The 21,682-nt window shown below is 40.7% G+C and overlaps 1 protein-coding gene across 1 annotated transcript in view; it reads left to right on the plus strand.

Moving 5' to 3' along the window:
* The window catches only part of nsmfa (NMDA receptor synaptonuclear signaling and neuronal migration factor a), a 36,129-nt gene that overhangs the window by 10,084 nt on the left and 4,363 nt on the right, over nucleotides 1–21,682 (plus strand). The window contains 13 exon segments of the mRNA XM_020082236.2: nucleotides 1,903–1,964; nucleotides 2,226–3,113; nucleotides 4,389–4,461; nucleotides 7,129–7,197; nucleotides 10,272–10,324; nucleotides 11,917–12,006; nucleotides 14,713–14,843; nucleotides 15,531–15,614; nucleotides 15,809–15,842; nucleotides 16,786–16,856; nucleotides 16,990–17,069; nucleotides 17,403–17,505; nucleotides 21,604–21,679. Coding sequence (XP_019937795.1) covers nucleotides 1,903–1,964; nucleotides 2,226–3,113; nucleotides 4,389–4,461; nucleotides 7,129–7,197; nucleotides 10,272–10,324; nucleotides 11,917–12,006; nucleotides 14,713–14,843; nucleotides 15,531–15,614; nucleotides 15,809–15,842; nucleotides 16,786–16,856; nucleotides 16,990–17,069; nucleotides 17,403–17,505; nucleotides 21,604–21,679 — 1,814 coding nt within the window.

The raw sequence follows: 21,682 nt of genomic DNA on the forward strand, positions 1-21,682 counted from the left end.
ATAGCTTTAGAATGTCCTGTAGGTAAACTCTGCTTTCTGGTGCATCGGAACTAAAAACGAATAAATAAGAAAAAAAGTGTAAGAAAGGAAAGGTGGTACATCATAGCACCATTGAGGTGTATGTGTGTGTGTGTGTCTGTGGGAGACAGACAGAAAGACTGCTTGTGTCAATATGCCTGCTGCTTTGGACAGGCTTTAATAATTGACAGAGCTGCGAGGGAGGAGGCGTACACCCACAGATTCCCCCCTGTATACAGGAGATTCTTCTGTATACATGTGGCTTTAACACTCTCTCTTTCTTATCTGTGTGTGTGTGTGTGTGTGTGTGTGTGTGTGTGTGTGTGTGTGTGTGTGTGTGTGTGTGTGTGCGCATCAGCAGTCACCTCTGACATCGACTACATTAGGGAAAACATAACCACTAAGAGCAGAGGCTATTTTTCTGAGTACAGTGAAAGTAGTGATTTCACCAGGTGTTTAAAAACAGAAGCAACTCACTGATGCTAACGAGTGTGAGTTTTCATGAAGATCTTTAGCAATATACTGAAATCTCTGCGTTTATGTCAGTTTGCACAGTATGCATCCTGTAATGCCAAATTACAAGTAAATACAGGAGTTAGTTGTTGAATAATGGATAAAAGCTGCTCTGTTAAAATAGTCGTTAGGGCCCAGTCTCTTTAATTCAGTTGGGGAAATGACAACCAATGACAATGGTCATTGCTATAGTAACGATTATTCATATTAATCGCATAAAGAATTAGAGTTACTCACATTTTCTCATTTCCTCTCCTCTCTTATTCTTAATTACTATCATGAGTCGTTATACCCAGAAGTCATTGCCGTATCACATTTCCTCTCCTCAGTTAGGACCCAGATTGACATCAAAAGCACATCTCCATCAGTTATCTGTCTCTCTCTTACCCCTTCTCTCTTTGCCCCTAATTCAATCCTGTCGCACGCTGACGAGAGCAACATTAAGAGGTAAATATCATTCAACTGCAGGACCTGGGGCCATTCTATTTAAAGACAAGCCCTCAGTGATATTAAGTTCTATATAAAGGCTGAATGGGTGTCTTTAGAGAAAAGCCTGACTGAAATGGACTTTTGTGGGCTGATGCCGATTCCTATGTGAGGAACTGAAAATGTCTTTTGCTGATATATAATGATCAGCTGATAAAGGATTCCTGAGATGTTGTCGTTCTTTGTGAGACCCACTGACTGTATATAAAGATGATATAAAGATGTGATATAATGATGTGTGAACATTTGAACATACATCAGTGTTAAAATATACCTAAAATTACTGAAACCATCTAGAATTTTATTTCCCATCTATTAACATGGAGGAGGCAGGATTTATGACCTATATTGCAGCCAGCTGCCAGGTGGTGATTGAGATGCTTTGGCTTGACTTTTGGGGAGCAGGAATTTCAGCCAACCTTATGACAAAGAAATGTAATTGAGGTTTGATATTTTACAAGCATAAACTTTTCACCAGTATTTTTCTTGATACAAATAAATAGGGAATGCATCCACACATACATTCTGTGTATGGGTGAAACAAGAAAAATAATCAAACGTACTTATGGTCCGCTGGAGGCAATTACATCCGCCAATGCAAACAGAGGTCATACTTACAAATTAAGTCAACCTAAAACAATCCCTCTCTCTATATCCTCCTGCTGTCTCCGACTCTGTCCGTCTCTCGGTCTGTGGCCGCCTGAAGTGTGGAGATAAAACAGCTGCATCTTAATCTGTGGGTGGCACAAGTCTACAAAGAAAGCAATTAGGGGTTTATAATTTACAATTCCCTTGCCCTTCTTTCTTCTCTCCTCTCTCACTCACCCCTCCTCTCCACCCGTGAATTAATGTCTTTATGTGTGTGTCATGTGTGTGTCCCCACAGAGCAGCGCGAGCATTTGGAGAGAACCTGTCCCACACACACTCTGAAAACCGAAACGGATCAGGTCAGCGTCTCTGCCATCATGCCATTTGTCCATCCCTCTCTGCTGCTCTGCATATTCATTTGTGGTCTTTAATCCTTCTTTCACCTGCTTTACCTTATCCTCTGCTGAAATGTCAGGCAGGGCACATTAGTGTGTACTACAATGGCTGATCACTGCAGAAAGATGATGATAGTATCCTCTGTCATCCTCAACTTGTCTTCTCCTTCATCTTGGTTTATTCCTCTGACGCTCATGTTTGTCTTTCGTTTTCCAACCTTCTAGCTCATCTTCTGTGTGAAACCTTGGTGGGTCCTGACCCAGAGTCACAGAGTGACACGAGTGGCCCCAACAACAACAACCATCTCCATCCCTGCGCCAACACCACCAAGGGCTGTGAGGACAACCCTGAGCCCAGCCTGGTGAAACAGCCACTGGGCCTGTTCCAGCCACCTCCTCCCTCCATCACCATTTCTACCAACCCAGCACGGCTGTCCCTTGAGCGCAGCTTCTCGGCCGAGGAAGACCAGCTGAAGTGTGTCGAGTGCACCCTGCAGCCTGCCCGCGTGTACACCATCACTACCCAGCACGGTATGCTGATGAGCAGCGGCCGGGGCAGCAAGGAGAGCCTAGAACTGGACGTCCTGAAGGAGAAGACGGGGAGTGGTGGGCTGGGATCCAGAGGTGGCTTGATCCAGCACTCCACGTCCCCTTCCTCCACCTCTTCGTCTCCGACACAGTACCACCACGCTGGCAGCAGCCGTGGCACTAGCAGCTGTGGTAGTAGCCACCACCACAGCAACCATCACCACAGCAACCATCACCACGGGATCCACCACCATGCCGTCGCAGGCACCAACACGCCATCCAGCAGCGGGGCGAGTGGAAGCAGCAGTAGCAACCAGCAGCAGCCTTCCCACCGGTCCCACCACCACCATCACCTGTCACAACCCCCGCTGCAGACATCTGTCAGCGCCCACAACATCCGCAGCTGGGGTGAGGGTGGAAAAGGGGAGGCAGAGTGTAGCGGGCTGGCCTGTGACTCGTGCAGCGGCGTCCCATCACGGAGCCAGGGCTCCCTGGACCTGGAGAGTGCGCCCCGAGAGGCAGGCAAGCATCACAGACGCCTAGAGCGGATGTGGAGTGTGGACCGGGTGACTGGGCTGGAGAGAGGTGAGAGGGTGGACGACACAGAGGAAGGGAGAGGCACTGAAATCCAAACAGGGCTGGGAGGGGGGAGCGGGGCTGATCATGAGGCCCTGTGGCCAGGATTGGTGCGTTTGATATCAGACCAGAGATGAAATAGTATTCGACTATATTTTAATCATTTGGAGGAAAATACTCATTGTGATCAGCATAGACTGTAAATAAAGATGGATGACAGGTCTCCACTTCTTCCAAAAGACAAAACTGAGGCCAAAATATCTTGGATACAAATTTTGCAATCTTTGTGATTTTGATGACATTTGGAGCCAGAGTCAGCGCAGTAGTGGTCATGGTGTGGAGCTGCGGTATCGAGATCCTGCTGATATATTGGACTGACTAATCCTGAGTCGGTCTCAACAATCAATCATGAACTTTCAGCCAATTTTTATAGCATCAAATAACCATTAAATTATTAAAACCAAACTTACCAGAGAAATGAGCATCTGAACAAAAATCTTCTTTGAGAGAATTTCATTTGTATTGACATTTTACTTTGGTCTATGTTCCATCTGCTTACATGGAGGAGGCGGGGGGTATGATGTTTACTGCACAGAGGGATGATCCAGATGATTTAGCTTCACTTTTGAGGAGCTGCCTTTTCTTCCATCTTTATATAAAGTCTATGATTAACATGGTTAAGGGCAACGAGATCTTACTGACAACTGTTTTATAAAGAAACATGAAGGATCCATTTAATCTCACCTTCCCATTTGTGATGGTTTGATTCTGAATAAGTATTAACTCAAGGCTTTTTTTATTTTGAGGCCCCTTTAGTGGAAAGGGAACCTATTTAAACCTCTAGTCCACATTTAGTAAGGAATAATTAAGTCTAATTTATTTTTCATTTTAAGTTGCTTTACTTTTAAATGTAAGTAAAATAACCTCAATCACACATTAAACACATTCAAGGTGAGCTAGTATTGCATTTTTTTTGTTTCGAGATACTTTTTCAAATCTATATCCTCTCAGGTCTGGTTTGGGATTGAGGGCTTGATGTTGGATGTGACGTGGTGGTCTGTAGTTCTGACTCTCCGTCTCCCCGTCTCTCTCCTCTGCTGTCTCTTCCTGTGTGTCTCCCTCTCTCCATTTGTGGAGTGGTGGACTGTGAAGTGCTGGTGCCGTCACTAGTTTTGTGCTTCCATATTTCTAATGTATTAATGACAACATTTGCCAAATGCAGCCAATTTTTCTTTCCTTTTTTCCACTCAACATCAGTATCATCATTTCTCTCTTTGATTGCAGAAGACACTAACTGGTTCCCCAAGGAAAACATGTTCTCCTTTCAAACAGCCACGACGACCATGCAGGCGTGAGTGTTTTCAAAATCACATGTACACAAACATATGTAAAGGCACGCAGTGTCTGAACACTCTGCAGACTGATGTGTTTACAAAGTTAATGGACCTTACCTGTCTTTTTGCATGTTTTAGATCATTAACTTTAAATTGCATACTTTACACCAGCTCCAACAATTTTCTACGTCCTCTCAGATTGACTTCCTTCCTGCCAGCATGACATTGATTCTTCAGTTCACTCAGCTTTAAAATAAGCCTCCAGACAGGACAGTCCATCATGGTCTCTATTTTCTGGGGCTAAAGTTACATTATCGAGTTGGTGGACTCAAGGTGCATTCGACACTCAAATTTTCAGTATTACATCATTGTCACAACTTTAAGATTTGATTTTCCCCAAAATGGTTTTATACAGTAATCAATTATTTCATAATTAGTAATTAAACCCAAAAAATGTGTACCATAAAAATGTCAAGGATGTTCACACATTTTGTATTTCATGGGCTAAAACAAGCAAAAAAAACCCCAAGAAAAACAAGTGCTTGTGGATATGATTATGACCCGATGCCTTCAGATCACCTAACACTACGTGGATGGCAAATACAATGTGGTGAAGTCATTAATATGATAATTTGATTCCACAAGAGTTTTAACTTCACATATTGAGACCTATACGTAGTTCAGACTGAACCTTGTTACTCATGAGGGTTAAATAATGTCACACTCTTTTTGTTTTTTATCTCATTACCTCCCAGTTCTGTTTCTTGGACTCATTTCACACTGTTGCCTAAACTGCATTTTTTCTTCCTCTCCTCTCGCTCTCTTGTTATTCTTGGGACCGTCAAACAGGATATCGTGAGTATTATTCCCAGCTTGCTTTCTATTTCTTTTTTTTTTTTTTTACCTTGCTTTTCTCTTGTCCTTAACTGCTATTCCCTAACTTAATGGCTACCATTTAACCTTCATCCTTGAGCTGGGTAAAGGACAGATTAAGTGAGTTTTATAGGCTGTGAGTCTTCCACTATCATTGGTGTGGAAAAACCTGTGTTAAATAATATGTTTTTCGAGAATCATGTTTTGTTTAAACATTACGGATTGTCAGGTAAACGCCTACTCAGCACAAATAATAATGAAAAACAGCCAAAAGGGGGATGATTGAGTTTTAGCATTTTGATGAAAGAGCAGGGAGGAAGTCCAGAGAAATACACTGTGGCTATGACAGTCTGCCAAGATCAAGACAGGAAAGATGACCGTCTAACTGCAGGCTGACCTCAACCCTGTCAGCTCACATCCGCCCAATCACTTTGGTGCACACAGACACACACAGGACACAGCATTAATTAGAGTTTGGACATTTAAGATTTTTGTGGCTGTTGTGTTTGCGCTGTAATCCCTCTTCACAGACATCACTAATTATCACTGAATCTATGCTGGCTGACTTTAGCCATGTTTGGCATCGACTGTGGCAACTGGCTCTGGAGGGATTTGTTAAGAACAAGTATTTATAGTGCCAACATGTGATCCTTGATGCCTTCTGGTAAATCTATTTCACCAGAAATCAATGCAGCCAGTTTTCAGCCATGTACATACTTGGTCTGATAAAACCTAAAAAAAGACAAATATGCACTAATAACATCTGTGTTTAGCCTTGGAGAGGAGTTCATTGAGTAATCAGATGAATACTAACAATAGTGAGCCAAGCCTTGACGTTTCATTCTGCACATTCCCCGCCCCAACTGCACCATGGCTAACTAAACCCAGCTAACCTACGCTGCTCTGACCATTGCCGACTTGCACAAAATAAAAGATCTTGACAATAATTATGGGATTATTATAATTATGAATCTGGGAATATTTGTTCTTGTTGTCATCACATCAAACCATAATTAGCATGGTGTCTGCTATGAACAATTGTTAACCGGCTTCACAGGATTGTCAGCTCACACAATCGCTGGTCAATTGAAATTAATCCGTTGAAGACATAACCACACATTTGAAAGTGGTGCATTTCACACTGTGATGGTACTCTGACACATGGAAGCCCAGTGTGAACCTTGAGGAATCACTTTCCAGTTCCAAATTACCAGATCATTCTCCAAGGTTCACAATGGATGGTTCAAATGCTTCTACGACTATTTCTCTGCCTTTGCAAGAGGATTATAGCATTACCGTACAAAATGCATCCACAAGATCTTAACACCATGCTGTGAATCAGATGTATAAGACCCAGTGTTGGAGAATAAGCATTTTATTGAGTGGAGCTGCTAATTAAGCCCACAGACCTCCAGCTGCTGGCGTAAGCTCAAAACTCAACATATTTAAGGTTGAACATGAGGATATATAAATCAAGCATCCATGGGGGACTCTGGGAAAGTATGAAGAAATATAAAATTCCCAAATTGGAACTATCCCTTTGAGAAATACAACTAAGAAGCTGCATTAGATCACAGGATCAGTGTTTCTATTGAAAGATGTGAACAGAAAAGATGATTTAAGCTGGTGATGTGATTTGCCTCTCTGGTGTTTATAGTCAAATCTAGCCGCTGCCTACCTTCAACAGCCACCCCTTCACAGCCCAACAAACCCTGCAGCTAAAAGGCCTGGCATCAGCCTCCCCGCACTGCCCTACCCCTCGCTACGCTAGCATCCTCCCTCTCTCATCCCTTTAATACTGTGCCACGTCCTGGCAGGGCTTTCCGGGGATTTGTTCAGAGAAAAAGGAGAGAGAGGGAGCAGGATTCGGCTGAAGTCATCCAGAGGTACGGAGCGTCCCCTGCCAGGCTGTGTTTTGCTCGAGTGCTGGTTTTCTGAGCCAGTTTCTGGCTACAGCTCCATTGTCACTCATTTACAGGCGTGTCTAATCTTACTAAACCAGAGAGTCCGAATGCGGCACTTGAAGGTCCGAGGACGTCAGCGGCTGTCATTAGGACCAAAAAGGATCTGCATATTGGTTGCCCTGCTACAGTGCCCCAATGTGGGCAAAATTTGTTCTGCCAGCCACAGTGAATTGGATTTTTATTCCTTGACAAAATTGAAAAGATCAACTAGAATGGCACTCAGTGGAGCGTATATCTCCGCCAAAGGCCGAACAATCCTACCCAGGGTTGTTCGGCTCAAATAGTAGAGGTATAAAGAAAAAATAGGAAGGGGTCTGATAAATGGTTTATTTTTCACAAAACATAGTTAAAGAAATGGGAAAAAGATCTTGGATCTGCTCCTAAATCCGCACCAAGGTTTAATAGGCCCCATCATTTCACTAAATTTGGTGCAAATCTGTTTTAGGAGATTTTTACAAACCAATAAATCAACAAAGATTAGCATAACTTCCTTGGTGGAGGTCAATGGGCACATACTGTATTGGTTGTTTAAAACATAAATATCCTCATACTGGTTGATAATTTGCACCCAATCTGTATGAATGTTTTGTACAAAGTTTTGAAAGTTGTGTTGCAAAATGACATTTGACAGAGTGAGATTCTGTAACACTAATGACAGAGTTGTGACATCAATGACAAGTTCAGATCCCACTCAGACCCAGATGCCCTGACACACAGGGGCAGATGGTGAATGTGACACTGTGCAGTACATCTCAAGTCCTCTGACATCTCAGTGTCATCCATCTGCAGTGTCAAACTCATTGAGGCTCTGTGTCAAAATCACTGATTTGAACATTTGTGGGAAAAACAGCAAACTTCTAAGAGCAGCAGTGCCTCATTGCACCAAAATCAACTGGAAAAATCTTGTAGTCACCAAAACCATTAAGAAAATGTATATCTTATGACACTACATTGTTTTCTATCACCAGCCTGGTTGACTTTTTAGGAAGTCTGTGTTTCTACAGGTACTGACTGATCCCTGATTCTAGTTGTTGCTGTTCATGCAGTTCCTCTTACTGTTATTTTCTATAAATACATTCATCAGTGACTTGCTTACCAGGACAGAGATATGGAAAAGAGACAAAATGGAAAAGAGGAAACATCACATATAAAGAGTAAAATAAACAATGTGGTCTGTAAAAATCACTTTTAAAACTGTAGTATTTGTTTTATTATTAACTTAAGGGGAAGTGTACCTTGTGTCAAACTTTATTATAGTAAAAAGGCCCATAGCATAAATAGCACAGGGAACAGGAGTAGGAGGTAAATGTGCTATTAATAATAATAATAATAATAATAGGATAAAATGTGAAAATGTGAAAAGCAAAAAAAAAAAAAGGGATGGGAATTAGTTACAGAAAGTTGAAAGGGGGGGGTGGGCCTGTCAGATTGTCTTCAGTTTGAGGTGAAGGTGGACACGGTTTCTTTCACGTTTCCTCTCTTTATCTTGATCTCATTAACCGTCTCCCCACAACTTTCATCTGTGGACACTCGGGGTGAAAGCTCCGTCTGACTCAGTGTGTGAGTGTGTTTAAGATCTCTTTATCAAAGCACAGATTAAGCATCAGAGATGTCGCTTATCTCTCGCTCCTATTTGCTCCTTTTTAAGCATGAAGCGATTCGTTTTGCTAGTAAAATTAGCAGTTTTCTGATGGTCCATGTTAGTTTGAGAGGTAAATCAAGGACAAAGAGGTTCAAATACTTTTTTTTTTCTCATTTTATGTTTATGTGCTATTTTTATTTTGGTTCTCTCCCAACAGATAAACATGGATCTATGCATCTCAAACACACACACACACACTACATGCAGGGATCATTAATCATGTTGGTGTACCACAGATGTGTGCAGATGTGACATGGGAGGGAGGCCTGAGAGATAAAAGGATGTTTATCTGGGACTCTTGCATAGAACATCATGTCAGGATTAGGCAGCAAGTCACACTGAAAAAAACTAAAAAGCCCTCCTGCCTTGTTGGTATTAAGACACTAAATTGAGTTCAGTTGGAAGATACAATTATACAAAGCCTTTATGTCTAATTACTCACAATACAAAAGCATGGTTTTGTGATATGGTTGATATTGAGCGACGACAAAGTTATTAAAGCTTAAAACAGAAAATGTTGCAAACTCATGTTACCGCCACATTTTGGTCTTTGATAATTTGATCCATCAAGTTCATGAGTCCATGAGTTCCATCAGTCTGGGTTTTCTGATGAATACAAATATTTTTAATTTGCTGATAATTAGCTTCACTGAAATGTTGGAGTCAAGATATTTTTAATATCTGAAATTGATTTAAACAAAGATAGGGTCTGTGCATAAAGAATGTAGAATGAAATAAAATAATCATTTTTGGATGAACATTGTTATTGGCTGATAATGTACCAGATGATTTAGTGTTGTCTAATTGGAGGGATCCTTATCAAAAGTGATATTGTTACTAGTATCAGTCTCAAGAATGAAATGTCACCAATCAGGGTTGAACTTCGACTAATAACACCCGTGTTGACTACACACCATCAAGTACCAAACAGCTCATCTGCTTGGAAAAGTAAAGAAACATATACAGAAATTCCACGCACCAGTTTGACAAAATAAACTCTGATGTGGGTGTTCTCAGATCATGACCTTCAACTGAGGAGGGTTTTCCTTCGGCTCTTGTTACATGAATCTATAAAAGCCAATGAAAAGATATCTTTAAAAAGTGGTACATTACACCCACACTGCTCCTGTGACCAGTATTTTCCACTCACGTTGAGGTGGAAATGTGTATATTTAACTAAAATGTTCTTTTTTTAATAACGTCTTTTGAAAATAGAAGCTTGACACTCCTCTCTTTTTGTCTCGTCTTGCTTTGTCATCTCCCTCCCACCCCCTCCCTCTTTCCTCTTCTTTACATTTTGGTTCTTCCCTGGTCCTCGGTTATCCCTCCTCCGCTTTCATTTCCCTGCGCACAGGAACTTCCGGAAGCATCTTCGGATGGTGGGCAGCAGAAGGATTAAAGCACAGAGTGAGTCAGATGTTTCTGTGTGTGTGTTTGCTACATCTGACTGTGATGTTGTTCACCCCACCATCATCTGTGTTTATTCTATTTCTTCATTCCTTCCTGGTCTTTGGTGTGTTTTGCATGGCACAGAGCGCTGCTGCTTTGCTGGGACTGTGGGACACTTTGTTGCGTTTCCTTGAGGATTACATGTTTATCAGTGTGTTTTGTAAGCCAGAAATATGAGTGTGTGCATGTGTGTGTGTGTGTGTGCATGTGTGTAGTGTATGAATGTGTGTAGTTGGTCTTTTCCTGTTGCATTTTCAGCCAAGACAAGGACGCTGAATGATTTGTTTTTAAGGCAGAAAGGAAAGTGATGATGGGTAATGATGGGAGTGTGAGTCTGTGTGAACGTCACTGAAAGTCTTCATGACAGCAGCAGAGAACAGAATCTTTAGTTTCTTATTATTATACAGTTTATATAGATTCACTGGACATGTGATTGTTGTATGTGACTGGTCTGTCATCTGTTAGTCTGTCCAGTGAACTTGGGTTATTTTTAATTTGTAGCTTTGGAACAGAACTTTTAGAACATAAAAGCAACACACGCATATTTCTCATTTGTTCTTTCAAAGTGATTTGGCCATTGGTTTGCAAGTACTTGACTTTTGACGTGAAAATCATTGACTTTGTGAAATTTTGAAAAAAAAGTCGAAATGAAAATGAATCTCTGTAAAAGTGGCTCATGGTCAGGTCTGTAAAAGTCTGGCAAATAGACAGGATCATTATCAAATTATTTTCAATTTAAAAACACAACTTCACTTGTTAAGTCAGGCGAAGAGTCAAGGCCCAACAGAACCCTGAAGAGCCTCTATTGATGCAAATGTTGTGCCATAGCAGATTTTTGCACTAAATGTTTTCACAGCTCAGACTTGCCCTCTCTTATTTATGCATAGCTTTGGCTGGACTGTTGTTCTCCTCATGGTCACAGAATTTGGTGGCAAGGCTGTTGCTGAAGTCAAATGAATAAAAAAACATGAAATCTAAAAATGTCCTAAAAGAAGCTTGTACTTGAAAAGAACAAGTTGGTATCAGCAGCAAAATGAACAGAGGGAAGTTCTTGAGGATACAGCAGCCTGGAAACGACAGAGGGCAAAAAAAAGGGGTGCCTTTAGGGACACTGTTGATCAACCGTGTCGAACACTTTCAAGTAATCTAAAAATATTCAAAGCAAAGCGATTACTGTTCAAAGCAGAGCTGATTTTATCAACGAGTTGTAGCTCCGAGAATCAAGAACAGTTCTTTAAATCTGTGTGGAAGATCACACAGAGACGAACGAGCAGCAGAATGTTTCATAGAAGAAACTTGTGTTAGCATTTTGTATATGTGTGTGTTTGTTGGACAGTTTCTATATGAAGGTATTTGTGCGTCTGAGTAGAGAGGGGATGGCCTGTATGTACTCTTTGTGTACTCGTAGCTGCATCCGCATTTGCACCCTTCTGTGGTTTAGTTGGTGAGTGAATGGAGGAAACAGCCAGTTTGCGGGCTTGTTATTCTGAGTACGTCTGTGTGTGTGAGAGAAAGTATGTGTGTGACCATCTCTCCCCCGCCTGCACTAGCATTCGCTGAGCGTAGATCGAAGAGTTTCAGCCGCTCCTGGAGTGACCCCACCCCTGTCAAGACTGACTCTCCAAATGAACCCAGAGACAGTGAGTTGACACAGAGTCACGCACATGCATGTACACACACACACACACACACACACAGACACGCACGCACGCACACACACGCACACACACGCACACACACGAAAAACATCCAGGGACAGATTCAAGCAGAAGTTTATAGAGGTTTTGAGAGCCTGCCAGGGGGCGACCTTGTGAACATGAAGAGGTTTTAGGTTTGCACCTGGACCTGTAAGACCTGAACTGTTAAATATCTCCTCACTACCTCCAAATGTGAATCCAATGTAAACTCAATATCACCTGAACTGTGTATAAGAAAAAACTGTCCTGATAAAGATCTATCAAATGTATTATATCTTCTCATGTGATAATAACCTGTGAAAGCAGCCGTAGCAAGAACTGTGAGATCACATTTTGAACATTGCACAGTGTGGTGATAAATTACTGCTGTGTCCCTGTGTGCACTCACATTTTGACAGGCAGATTCATTATAGCTTAAGTTTGCTTTGTGCTCACTCAGTGTCATTCATTAATTTATATGTGGCTCATAAGGAGCTGAAAGCCACTTAGCAGCATTTGGCAGCCATAAACAGGCTCTCGTAATCAACACCTTTATGAGCATTAGTCTTAGAGTAAAGCCGAAATCAGGCTGTTGCATAACTTCTCATAATGAAAATATAAACCAGTGATGCACCATTTCCTCTTTTGACCTGAACTTGGTTTTAAGCAGATACCAGATCATTTATTTAGATTTTAATTCTGTTGTTTTTTTAGTATTATGTGTAAGATTACATGAGGATATATTAAACCACACACTTTGTTAAAAGAGAAAAAAAATGCAATTAATTATCAACTTCTAGATTTGTATACATGAAGTCATTAGTAATAAGAGAATGGGGACTAGTAGATATCTTTGTAGAGCTGTTTGATAACTAAATTGTAATGTTGCCAATTTAACTGGAATGACTGTTCACAAGACCCAAGACTGGTAATCAGCCTTTTTCAAAAGGTAATTAGTTAATTGAAAAGCAACTTTTCATAATGTTTTCCATTTTATCTGAAGCCTGCACAGGCACATGCCCTCCAGCACGGACGATATCACAGAAAACTGTACTGTATGTCCTGTCGACTTCACTGTTATGTAGAGGTGACCTTTCAGCTTCACAGTTTTCCAGCTCAGTTCCTGGCTTTGACACATCAAGACCAACTAACATGAAACACAACCTCACACACACAAACTGACCGTCTCTGCTGTTGACTCTGACCCTGTCCATCTGTCTCCCTATGACCGTGGGTCTTTCTTCAACTTTGTGATGCTCTCTATCTCTCTGTGAGTATGTCTTCCAAACTGGTGTGTGTGTGTGTGAGAGAGAGCTGGTACAGACGTTAATGTGAGGACCTGGTGTCTTGTGCATCTCTGTTTTTAAAAGGCTTCGAACACACACTGTTTGTTTGCATGTGTTTGTCCATGTCAATGTCTGAGTTGGTGTTTTTATGTTTTTTCTGCACTTTCATCTTCAGTGTTTCTGTGTATCAGAGTGTGATGGAGAATAAATTAACTGTTGATAACAGACTAATGGTGATGTTGATGCCTCTCCCTCTTTCCTGGGGAAAGGTGTTGTTCTCCAGAGGCGTGCCATTCATTTCATTTGTTTATCATTTCCCCTGCTGTTCTTCTTCAATTCTACTTTTCCATTCTCCCCAGGGAACATGCAGTTGTAGTTTTATTAGAATGTTCACCTATGTCTTTAAAATAGAAAACATAGAGAGTTTAAACGTGCATGACATATTGGCCACTATTTATTTTTTGAGATATGATATAAATGAAGCTTAATAGTTCCATGTCATTGTGGAGCCCAACTGGATTTTTGATTCCAATACCAAAATTGGAGGGCAAAAAACGTTTTGCTATCAAAAATATCATCCTATGTATAAAAAAAACATTTTGCAATGATTCTAAAGATAAACAACTACATGTAAAGACATTATTATGAATAATCACATCCTTTCTGCACTATTTACTGCATAAAATATATGTTTTCATATCAGCATGACAATATTGTCTATGAAATGCTCATACTAGCTGAGTCATTACAGACGGACATTGCTTTCCTTTAACATTTTCTCAGTTGTAAAGAGTTGATTCATCATTTGACATTTAAGGCTGCGGCTGTTGAAGCCATTTTGTATCAGAGTCCGTACAAAGACGACAGACACGGCTCACCATTCACAGTGACGTTTATAAATGATCAGTGTAGGTTGGGACAATTATAACCTTCATCGTGATAAGCATTGTTTTTAATGCTGATTTATTTGATCACAGGTATCATTCAGTTAACTCTGTTACCTTTAGTGTGTCATATACATTATGACTGCACATCAGAGAAGCATGACTTGATACTAAATAGCACTTTCTCCTCTGAACAGCCGACCTCTGTTCCTTATTAGTTCAAGCCTAAAATCTCTCACTATCAGTCACTTTCTTCCCCCTCTGCCAGCTGCTTGCTTTTTCTTCTTCCATCTGTCATTTTCTTATGTCACCACCATTATTAATGGCTCCATCTGTTTTTCCTCTCCTCCACTCTCGCCTTTCTCCACTTCCTGAACACATCCTCCCTTCACTCCCTCCATTTTCTCTCTCTGTGTCACCTTTCTCACCTCCCACTCCAATCCCAACACACTATTATCTCAAGCCATTTTCCCTCACCGGTGTGTAACATTCTCTTCCAGGCGGAGACCTCCAGACCTCCTGTGGCACCCTGGATGAAGGAGGCCTTGACGACACTACAGACTGGGAGGAGGAGAGAGAGATGGAGCGGCTCGCCTGTGAGGGAGATGATTTCATACCTCCCAAAATCATGGTAGGAAGCCAAGATTGTGATGCTCGACCAATCCCGGGTCTGTCTCAGCTGTCAATCATGACGTTTAACCCCGTTTTTATAGAATCGAATAACTAATTAATACGACATTTATCAGAAATGTGTACACATCCCTTAGAAAAAATATTCGACATGTATTTTGACTTTTTACATTTTTGTGCATGGCCCATGAGGAGAAAGGGTTTATGACCTGTAATGCAGCCAGCCACTAGGGGGCAATCAAGATGATTCGACATGACTTATGGGGAGCAGTCATGTCACATCTGTGGTTCACAATAAATAAGTGTTAGCCTTACTTTAGTGTTGTTTTACACATATTACAGAGAAGAACACAACATCTTCCTCTTTAAGTAAATTCAGAAAATGATTGCATATTGACGACTGGTCTCAGCTTTAATAGACCAACTCTTCGCACTGATAAAACACTTGATATTCAGGTCATTCCCTGAAATCAAAGGTGTTATCTACCATTCCACGGTGCATATTATACACAGCTGCAATTTCCCCTGTAGGCATGCGGATGTGATAGTGTTTGTTCTTTTCTCCTTTCCTCCTTCGTTTACCTGAAACTCCTCCATCCTTTATTGTTCCACCCTCTTTCCCTCATTTTCCTCACATCCCACTCAACAAATCTTTTCTCTGCCTCTTCCATTTCTCCTTCACCTTTAGCTGATCTCATCTAAGGTCCCCAAGGCGGAGTACGTTCCCACTATAATCCGCAGGGATGACCCCTCCATCATCCCCATCCTCTATGTGAGTCCGACACCATGAAACATAGATAAGCTGCACTGACTGACGTACATACATGATAACTCTGTCTCAGGGTCATATATGGACATACCAAGTAATTTATACTGTGGTCTTCGTACTGCATTGTCCGTATTGTAGTGTAGGTTTCTGTGTATTCATTTTAAATATTCACGTTTTATGTGAATGCCTTTTTTCAGGACCATGAACATGCAACGTTCGATGATATTTTGGGTGAGTGTCTCCATGTTTGTCGATATCTGCATTTTCAACTGTGATTGATTTATTTCACAATGTTAAAGAAAGTGGAAAAGCTAAGTGGGTTTTTTAAAGCGTTATCCTGCTAACTAACAAACAAACACTTGTGGAAAAAAAAGTTAAAAATATCAAATATCAAAACTGTAATAACTGCCATCTTTGTTGAGGCAGTAATTGAATGCACACTTATGTCCATCTGATGGAAATTGTGTCATAAAGAAAACTTTAGATGAACTGGTAAATAGTAGACACATTATTTAATATTAAAAAAATGGAACCATACATACACAAAATTTGTAATTCGTTGTATAAAAGAGGATGAAGGATGAAAGCAGAACTATGAATAGAAAATCAGTTGCCTTAAATTATGAACCTGATCCGTGGTTCAGTTTGCCTGAGGAGTGGAATCTGAACTCTGAATCATACTCCAGGTGTAAAAGGTCAGAAAAACAGCTTGAGGCTAAACCTTACCTGCAATCTAATCACAAGAAAAAAGAAAAAATTGCTGAGATCTGGTTAATACGGTCTGTTGATTTTCTACCTGATTAAATCCTGCACAACGACTGTTTTTAAAAATTGGTTTCTGCCGGCTGAAAATGAACAGTAGAAGGTCAAAGACGATGAACTCAACTCTGCACGGAACAAAACTCGCACAGAGTAACTGAAAGGATGTAAATGAATAATTTACATTTCAACTTTCCATTTGACTGCATGTCTTTCACGGAGCCATTTTATTGTGATGTGACATTTCTTGCTGCCTAAAGTACACACTGTTGAATTTAATATAAACTACATCTTCTGTTTATGTCTCTGCCGTCTATTATTACACCTGTACTTGAACTTGGCCTCCAGGGATTTCTTTTGTGTTCTGCCTCTCTCTCTCCCTCATCAATCCAAATTTCCTCTCTCCTTCTCTCAGAGGAAATCGAGAAGAAACTCACAGCTTACAGGAGAGGAAGCAAGTTCTGGAGGATGCTCATCTTTTGTCAGGTGAGAAACAAGGAGACAAAGGTTAAAAAAATATGATTGTGCTCCTGGCAGAATTTGCTTTATTGGGGATATGTGGCGTTATTACTTCATATAGAATTCTCTCAAGTGCTTTACTCGTGTGTGTGTTTCTCAGGGAGGTCCCGGTCATCTGTATTTACTGAAGAACAAAGTGGCAACATTCGCTAAGGTGGAAAAGGAGGAGGACATGAGCCAGTGAGTAACTGCTGAGTTCATCTCTGTTTAACCATTAGTTCGTCATCTACAGCCCCATGTTATTAAATACCCCTTATATTTTCTTATATTTATATTATTTTCACTGAGACTTTTATTTCATCAATAATAATAATAATAATAATAATAATATATTAATAACATAACAATGTAAAAGCTGGAAGAAGGGGTGATATTCAGAGAAGAAAAAACAAATATTGGTGCTGGATTAAGAAAACTGAATAACAGTGATGCAGTGTGCTTGACGCAGAAAAATGGGAATTGCCAATCCAAAGAAATGGCCCATGTTGAGTGTAGCCTTCTGTCTTTGTTCAGATTCTGGAAAAGACTCAGTCGCTTCATGAGTAAAGTCAACCCAGAGCCCAACCTCATCCACATAATGGGATGCTATGTCCTGGGCAACCCCAATGGAGAAAAGGTATGTACACATTATTGCACAAAACGTTCTGTACACACATTAACAGAACTTTTTCCAATATCTATTAACAAGCAACACAAAAACTCATTTCTGCTGGAGTCATAAGTGTTTACTTACGACTTACGCTATCAGTGGTAACGTAAGCTTGCCACCAAAACAAGGCACAGCAGAGGCACCAGAAACAAGTTTATCTGAACCACCTTGGCACACTGCACACTTTTTGCTGCACTCATCCTGAGGACTCTTGACGCTCATTAAAAGCACATCAACAGTAGGAAAGCAACACTACTAATATATACACCACAAGGGAAAATACATAGTCCAAGAGTACAAAATAAACTGTGTGCCCATTCAAACTTAACTGCTGCAAACTTGTAAATACATGTCAGGACCACTGTGAAGCAGCAGAAATAAGACTGTTTCCAAAGACGGAAGAAATTGCTGTTGACACATAAAAGGCTGAGCAACCATCTCATTTTCAGTAACACACATGCTCGCTGTGTTTACAGCTCTAGCAGAATAAATACAAGAACATAAATACAATCAATGACTACACAAAATATCTGTAATGTTGCCATTTTGATTGTCCATACATGTAAATCTATGTTGCTGCGTATGGCACAAGTAATATTTACTGTATGTGTGTCCTGGAGAAGGATCCTGTTTTCTGAGAATCACAGGGTGTAGGACTGTCAAAAACAGTATTGTGAGTGGATTGATGTTATAAGGCTGTGTGGTTTGTTAGGCCTGATATTCGACTCAACAACAACATCATTTAAGCTTTATGTTCCACATAGTCTGGATGATTTATTGCGTTTTGGTTCCCTATCTCATCTTTACACTAAATTCATGCTCCCACCATTTTTGTCTCTGCCTCTCTTTGTCCTCGTTTCATTGTTGGCTGCCCTCTGCTCTCATATCTACGCTCACTGCGTCTATTTGATTGATAATCAGCACACACTCCTCCAGGTTTTCTCCTTCTTCCACCTGTGACCATTATCTCTCTCTGAGTAATATTGTTGCTGTATGTAGCTGCAGGGCACACATGTTGAGTGATGCTGCACCTCTATATACTTGGCATGAGGAAATAGTAAAGCTACACAGCCACATACAGAAAAATTTTTTTTAAATCAAAACAAACACAAGCTGGCAGACACACAAAGACACAGGGTTTGTATGACACAACTGTCGGTTCCAGTCATGTCTGCCAAAATGCTTATGTTATATAAAGTGCATCTCTCCGAGGCTGATGGGACAGTCTGCAGAACAGACTGCACATCAGTGATATCTCCTCCCCTTCAGACAGACACAATTGCAGTCATTTCAAGAAAGCTTGGATCAAAAGCAACAAAATTAGTGTGTTTTGCATTTTTTCAAGGGTTGTTAAAAATGAATGCATGGACAAAATGTCCCCTCCTTCTCTCACTATCCAGAAAGGAAGCCAAAATATCCAGGACACGAAAGCTGCCATCTTGCAGCGATGAAATCATTTAGACCCAGAGTCTGGCGCAGCAGGAATCGGGGCATAGAGCTGTGTTAGTGAGGTCCTGCCGAAATGCGTGCTCGACCAACCGATCGCAAGTCAGTCTGCTGCTGTCACTAGGGGGCATTCTAAACTTTGTGGCTTCACTTTTGAGGAGCTGTCATATCGTCCATCTTTAGATAGAGTCTATGGTCCAGAGTGATATTTTCACACTCGTCACAACACATGATGTGGATATGTTAATGACACTGACGTTGTTGAACCTCTTCTGGGAAACAACAAAGTCGTTCTCCACTCACCACTAGCACGTGGACACGGATTCACAATTTTTTTGGCTTTTTATATCCTCCGCCAAACAATCAAACACATCATCACCAGCATATGACAACAGGGACATACAGGTCTTCAATTAATCAGCAAAAGCTTCACACACTTTCCTAAATGCAAATTTGAAAACAAGCCATACATACAGAGTGTCTCAAGCTTCAACACACTAATGCGCATTCATATCATGCATACTAAAGGTACAGTTGTGCCTGGGGGCCCTTCGATCCAGATATTATGCAATAAAATGTATATTTAAGCTTATAAATATTGACATGAGCCTGCAGCCGCACTGGGGTGGGCTGAAATCATCAGAGAGATAAATGAAACCACCCCCTCTCTGTTTGAAAAGTAAAATCATAATAGTTAATGCATGGTTAATAAAAACACTCTGCTAATATCACAAATGAGCTCATTTGCAATGCAAAACAGGAGCTGATTTTGTCATGTTAATTCCCTATTTAATATCATTGTAATGCGTCTATCATTAAATGAGAACTTATTGCATTTCTCAGTTTGGGCTATTAGAGGATTTCCATTCATGAACGTGATAAGGTTAAAATAAAACTGGCTGATAAAAGTAGAACTTCCACCTCATGGGTGTACGCTGCTGATAAACGTAAGTTGCAGGAAATTAGGTCATAATATCTCCTTCTGTTCGTGAATCACGGCCAGTTATCAATAAACGCTGGCTGTCCGCCGGATGGAGGGACATTAAAACATTTGCAGCACACTTCACAGTTTCAAGTCACGTCACCACCACTTTTTATAGCCTCATAAGTATATAACCTTTACCCGGATGAGGGATCTTAGTCATCAGATGTCTGGATCTTAGTTATCAGAAAAACAAGCTCAGCAGCATAACAATGTTGGTGCTGCTCTGTGATTACTGGAATGGACTGTTAAAACTGAAATGAGGACAAAAAGGTTGCACACAGGAGTACTGCACTTAAATATTGAAATGTTTTAGTTCTTCTGAAACACAGCTTGGATGCTGAAAAATGGAAACAAGGCCGGGTGATGGAGAACAGCAGGTGAGCAGGTCAGAGAGGCAGCGCAGCCCAGTTTCCATCCAGAGACTTTCAAGCACCTTTTTAGTTTCGTCAGCAACAAATCCGAATAAGTCTTGGCAGCAAGACAGCAGCCACTGAGAGCTTATATGAAGCCACCCGGGACAGAAAGAAGTCTACAGTGTTATTATCACATTATTTGAGATTTGTTATTAGCCTGCAGCTCTCCCTGCGTTACAGACGTACCTGGCAACTCGCCATCTTCTTTTATCTTCTTTCAAAGGACTGCAAACACAAGAAATGAAAGCTGCTTTTTCTCTACCACCCCTAGTTTAACATCAAATGACAAACAAAGGTGAATTTGGGTTTTGATTTTTCCTGACAGGGAGGTACAGAGATCCCTCATGACGAAATCAAAGCAAGAAATCAGTGAGCTTCAGTTTTTAATGTGCAACGCAACACATCAGTCACTGCAGGAGAGACAATGGAAGGAAAACCTAGTCACTGCAAAGCTGAAATCAAACAGTGATTATGTCATTACAGCTCAAATTAATGATCATTTTCACAGTTAAGTAATGCCCCTGTTTTTTTTCCTTTCAATTGGGTTTGTCTGAAAATGCCTGTCACACGGTCCTGGAGCTCAAAGTGATTTTTTTTTCAAATGCCTTTTGCCCGAAATCATCTACTATGATATAATACTAAAGAAAAAAAATCATTTTAGAAGCGGGAACCGACAAATAATTGACATTTTTGATTAATGAATTTACTAACCAACCAATTATTTTACGACTTAATCTTGTATTAGCTTGAATTTAGTTCTTGATGTTTTGTGGTATGAGAAAATAAAAACACTTACAGGACTACAAATGCAGGATGCCAGTTAGTACTTTTACAGATCACGATGTCAAAAAACAGACAAGATGTATATTTTGTAGACTTGTGTACTTATATTATTCGTTTCTTTTCCTGTAATTCCCCGAGCAAGATTGTTTTAACTTGTCAAAAGAGCAAGATGTTTTGCATTGTTTCATGCAAGTGCAAAGAGGTCATATGGAGCGAGGCAGAAAACATGTGCACCTCCTCTAATGTCTTCACCTGTCCTCCTAAATAGGAAGAATGTGCATTCTCTTTGGCGGTAATGAGCCAGCTTCATTGCCATTCCTGCCTCTGTTTCTACATTTGTGTATTCATGAGCCTGTTGTGTCTGCAGCCCCCCCGCTGCGAGGATATCCAAGTGCAGTAGGATTAATTGGACTTTGCTTTCTTATCTCGGCCCAACAGCTGTTCCAGAAACTGAAGAATCTGATGAGGCCTTATTCTGTCGAGTTCGAGTCACCGTTGGAGCTGTCTGCTCAGGGTG

This window comes from Paralichthys olivaceus, chromosome 18 (genome assembly GCF_024713975.1).
Source record: "Paralichthys olivaceus isolate ysfri-2021 chromosome 18, ASM2471397v2, whole genome shotgun sequence".
Taxonomy (NCBI): domain Eukaryota; kingdom Metazoa; phylum Chordata; class Actinopteri; order Pleuronectiformes; family Paralichthyidae; genus Paralichthys; species Paralichthys olivaceus.